Genomic DNA, 4,700 nt, shown 5'->3' with positions numbered 1-4,700 from the left:
AAGGGGGTGGGCAGAGCTCTGGGACCGGGAGTGGGGCGGGCAACGAGGGGGCGAGGGCGTGGGGACAGGGTGTGACGATGTGCCCGTGTCCCCCCTTCCCCTGCCCCACAGCTTCTGCCTGGACTGCCTGTGCCTGCCCACGCCACGGGAGGGGGGTATGTCGCCGAAGGGGGGTTTGCTGTGGGGTATGTGGGTCCCTTTTGACAGGGGGGTATGGGGTCTGCGTGGCTCTCATGCCCTCCTGTGCCCACTGCAGTAGGGATGCCTCCTGGCAAAGGGCAGATGACCCCGCTGCTGCCCGCCCCGAAGATCTCCATGCCCACCCCACAGGGCACCCATGGTCCCGCTGCAGGGGGCTGCGCTCAGCCCGCGGAGGGTCCCAGCGTGCTGCAGGGTCGCGGCAAGAAGAAGAGCCGCAAGCACCAGCGGTTCATGGAGCGCCGGGTGCTGCTGGAGCAGAAGGGACTGCTGAGCCCCCAAAGGCGCCTGGGCAGCCAGACCCCCATGGTGGGGCCGGAGGCATGCAGCACGCTCACCAAGGCGGGTGGCACCATGGCACCGCGCTGCGGGAAGGTCCCCAAGCCCAAACAGGTGGTCTCCCCATCCCTGTCACCATCCGCCTCTCTGGGCAGCATAGCCGGGCACCACTCCGTGCTGCTGTCCCAGGGGAATGGCAGCTCCAAGGGGGTGCAGATGTCCTCCCCGCTCCTGCGCCCGGGCAAATACGTAGCCATCGACTGCGAGATGGTGGGCACCGGTCCTCAGGGCAGGCTGAGTGAGCTGGCGCGGTGCTCTGTGGTGAACTATGAGGGGGACGTCATCTACGACAAGTACGTCCAGCCCGAGCTGCCCATCGTGGACTACCGGACGCGCTGGAGTGGCATCACCAAGCAGCACATGAAGAGTGCGATTCCCTTCAAGGCTGCCCAGGCAGAGGTGAGGAAAAAGAGAAATTTTTTTTTTAAAAAAAGGCCGTGTGTTATCTGCCGGCCACAAATTGGGATATTTGGTGGCCTGTGTTGAGCTGCTCTGAGGCAGACACACAAGCACAGGACAGGGAGCCTCCAAAGCCATGCAGTGGGTTGGTTTGCTTGTTACTGCTCTGTTCTGGGAACCTAAAAAACTAGAACTGAAGGAACTGAATTTAACACAAAATTATTTATTTTATGCTTAATTGGTGTTTCTTTTGCTGCACTGCCTTGTCTAACCCTTTCTGACGTTTCCAGATCCTGAAGATCTTGAAAGACAAGATTGTGGTAGGACACGCCATCCACAATGACTTCCAAGCCCTGAAGTACTTCCACCCGAAAGACAGGACCCGAGACACCAGCCGGATCCCCGTGCTGAACCAGAGGGCAGGGCTGCCTGTCAGGGCCAGCGTCTCCCTCAAGAGCTTGGCCAGGCACCTGCTCCAGAAAAAGATCCAGGTAGGCACCAGGAACCTTGAGGTGGGGAGCAGTTCCTGGGTTTGCTACGAGCCTGTGTGGTCCGCCTGGTCCCCCCATCTCCATGGGTGCTGTCTGTGAGGTGGAGATGAACGTTGTTCATCCTGTGCTCCCGGCTACGATCAAGCTGGGGGAGGCCAGAACCTCCCAAGCTGACCATTAAGTATCTCAGTAAAGCAGAGACAGGACCTGTGCCCTCCAGAAAGTGCCTGAGATGCATGCATCTCCTGGGCTGCATCGAACCTTTGCCGTCTCCAAAACCCCCAGCACTTGTGTCCTTCCGAGCAAGCAGACAAGGTGACCTGTTGGATTTTTGCCAAACCCTTTTTCTAACGAGGCTTTTCCCCCTTTGCTCAGGTCGGCTCCAAAGGGCACTCATCGGTGGAAGATGCTCAGACAGCCATGGAGCTGTACAGACTGGTGGAGGTGCAGTGGGAGACGGAGCTGGCCCGTAGCCTGCCCCCCCGGCCCCCCAGCCCCGTCACAGACCCCACCACAGACAGCAACCAGTACATGGACGACCGGTACTGGCCCACGGACCTGATGGCAAGCAGCCTGTGATGGGGGACGGCGTCTCCTCCATGTGTTTCAGGCCATCCTGATGCCTTCAGCTATCAAAGGTGGAGGCAGCTGCTGACCTCCTTCCCCGGAGCTTGTGCCCCACGTGCTCTGCCTGGCACCTGGCCCCGCTGCGGACAGCAGCGCAGAGGAGTCGGACGCCCCCAGCCCTGCTCAGGGACAGAGAAATGGTGGCACTTGGACACCGGCGATCTCCCGAAAATGCTGTCTGCAGCCTCTTGCTGTCGCACGGAAATAAGCGCTGTGGCAGCGCCGTGTTCATCTGTCACTTGGTGCTCGGGGACGAGCAGGGTCCCGGTGCCAGCCTGGAGGAGCCCCTGTGGGCGTGCGATAGCTGCGGCACTGGGCTGGGGCCGCCAGGGCACCTCCCATGTCCTCTGGGAGGGGATACCCCCATGGTGGGCGAGTGTCAAGTCTTCCCGTGGGAGGACCGAGGTGTCTTGCTGATGCCCAAAAGCTGCAAACCATCCGGGGCCAGTTAAACAACCAGTTTCCTCCTCACTTTCTTTGCACAGTGAGGCCTGAAAAGAAAATCTGGGTCTAATCAGTGTCCAGCTTGGACAAGAGCATAGGATGCACTTCATTTTAAATAGACTACTCACATATTTGTCCAATTCTGAATTAAAAACTCTTCTCGCAAAACCCTTGTGTGCGTGTTGCGTGATCTGATCTGGCAGCTCTCCAGGAGGGAGAGGGCAGGGATGGGGTCGGCAAGGGGTGGGCATGTGCTGCCTGCGTCCTGTGCTGTGCCCCAGTGCTTAAAACCTACCTGCAACCAGAAAAGGTGCTTTGAGTGGCCTGATGATGGCTGGAGTGAGCAGTTCCTTGGGGTATGGGCTGGTCCCCTCTGTTCTGGGGATATCCCTGTGAAGGGAGGAGGAGCAGAGGATGGGCTCAGCAAGAACCCTGTGGTCCAGCGCTGCTGGCTGCTTGGAAAAAGCCCATTGCAAGAGAAAGTGTCCTACTGTGTCACGCTCCAGCAGCTGGGCTGTCACAGCTCCGGGAACTCCCTGCGTAAAGGAGAGGTACTGCTGGGATTTGCCCACCCTGTGAGACAGCGTCCCTGTGCGCAGGGTCTGGGAGCGAGAGCCGTGCCTGCCCTGCGGGGTGGGAATGATGCTGAGCTGCGGCATGGGCTGCTGTGACGGTGTGGGGATGGGGTGATGCTCACCTGCAGTGGCTCTGCCCGCAGGCTGCTGCTTCGTGGGTGATGTATGTAGGTACCTGTGGCTGCACAGATGTACCCCAGCTGGGTGTGTGAGCACCGGAGTGGGGTTTGGGGCTGGACGTGGGGAGTCGCACACTTGCCCGGGGAGCTGAACAGCCACGGTTATAGAAAATCAGTATTTTTTTGCCAGGTGCCTCAAGGCTGAGGCCACCCCTTTAGCACGGGGGTTTCCCCAGTCCCACTGCCCGGGCTGTGAGACAGGAGGTGGCGGGAGGGGGCTGGAGGGCTGCCAGCACCCCCGGGGGCTTTCGGGAGCCCGGCCACAGCACGGTGCGGGCACAGCAGCCAGCACTGAAATGGAGTCCATGTCCCCCATGGCCAGGCTAGACAGGTCTCAAGCTTTTGCCAGCGGCCAGGGGGAGGGAAGGAGAGCTCAGCCCCAGCCTTGGGAAGCGGCCAAGGAGCCGGGTGACGCAGGCACACCTGACGCACACATCAGTGCCATTACAAGATGCTCTTGCACTTCCCATCTTAACTCCTCCCTGCCCAGCAGAGGAAGCCGGGGACAGCTCAGAAATGCTTCGAAACACATCAGACGTGTCCAAAAAGCTCTGCCCTCCCGGTGGCCCGAGCACAGCCTTCCTTCAACAGATATAATAATAACCTGGGCTGCGCCCTGAGCTCATGGTCTCGGCACTCTCCACCAGACCTGGTAGGAAACATGGCCCCCGGTAGGTCTTTAAATCCTGTTCATGTCAGTTTGTCCCAGGCATGTTCCTGATGGAGCAAGCTGTAAAACCCGGCTGGCACCACTCTCTGTGCAAGCCTCGGGGTGCAGCTCAGCTGAGCCCCAGCGCGATGCCATGCAATGTCAGCAGGACCTGGTGGGGTACGGGAGGGACCTGAACCCCATGGGGGCACCCACGGGGGTGCAGGAGGAGCACGGCTGGCACAGGTTTTTCTCCATTTCCTCCTCTCCGCCATTTCCACCTCTCCCGAAGCGGCAGGAGGGAAGCAAAGCTGTGGGAAAGGTGAGAGGAGCTCAGTGGGTCAGCAGACAGCACCATCAGAAGATGGTGGCATCCCAAAGCCGATGCAGCAGCGCTGCCTTCCGCTCCCGGGAATGCAGACCTGGAGGAAGGGCACAGCAGAGGGTTGCTTTGCTCATGGCCATATAACCTGGCCCATATAACTGCATCCCTCGGGGGGGTATGCGGGTTCATGGGGAGCTTACATGGGGCACCCCACGGCTCCCGGCTTTTTTTTTTCCCTTGTTGTCCCCCCAGCCCACCCTGTCTCGCCACCCCATAGCACTGACTTGCCCTAAGCCACATGACGGCTCGATGTGAGACGCGGGTGTGTTGGGGTGAGGCTGGAGAAAGCTGCAGAAGGAGGTGGAAGGCCACGAGGCTTTATCAGCCATGACTCAGCCTGCCTTGCCGTCAGCCAGCGGCAAGGGGAAGGCGTAATTAAGGGGGAAAAAAAAAACCAAACCCCACAACATTTCT

At 59.9% G+C, this 4,700-nt stretch overlaps 1 protein-coding gene across 1 annotated transcript; it reads left to right on the top strand.

Annotated features, from left to right (window-relative positions):
• Positions 1–261: 261 nt before the first annotated feature.
• LOC103896674 (apoptosis-enhancing nuclease) lies at positions 262–2,653 on the top strand. The gene is made up of 3 exons (XM_009276571.2): positions 262–936; positions 1,227–1,427; positions 1,803–2,653. Exons 1-3 carry the CDS (start codon positions 262–264, stop codon positions 2,004–2,006), a joined length of 1,080 nt encoding a protein of 359 aa, XP_009274846.1. The 3' UTR covers positions 2,007–2,653.
• Positions 2,654–4,700: the final 2,047 nt, after the last annotated feature.

The sequence above is a fragment of the Aptenodytes forsteri genome, unplaced genomic scaffold, assembly GCF_000699145.1.
Source record: "Aptenodytes forsteri isolate BGI_AS27 unplaced genomic scaffold, ASM69914v1 Scaffold1, whole genome shotgun sequence".
Lineage (NCBI taxonomy): Eukaryota > Metazoa > Chordata > Aves > Sphenisciformes > Spheniscidae > Aptenodytes > Aptenodytes forsteri.
The sequence above is the reverse complement of the archived record's forward strand: the minus strand, read 5'-3'. Positions and strand labels throughout refer to the sequence as shown.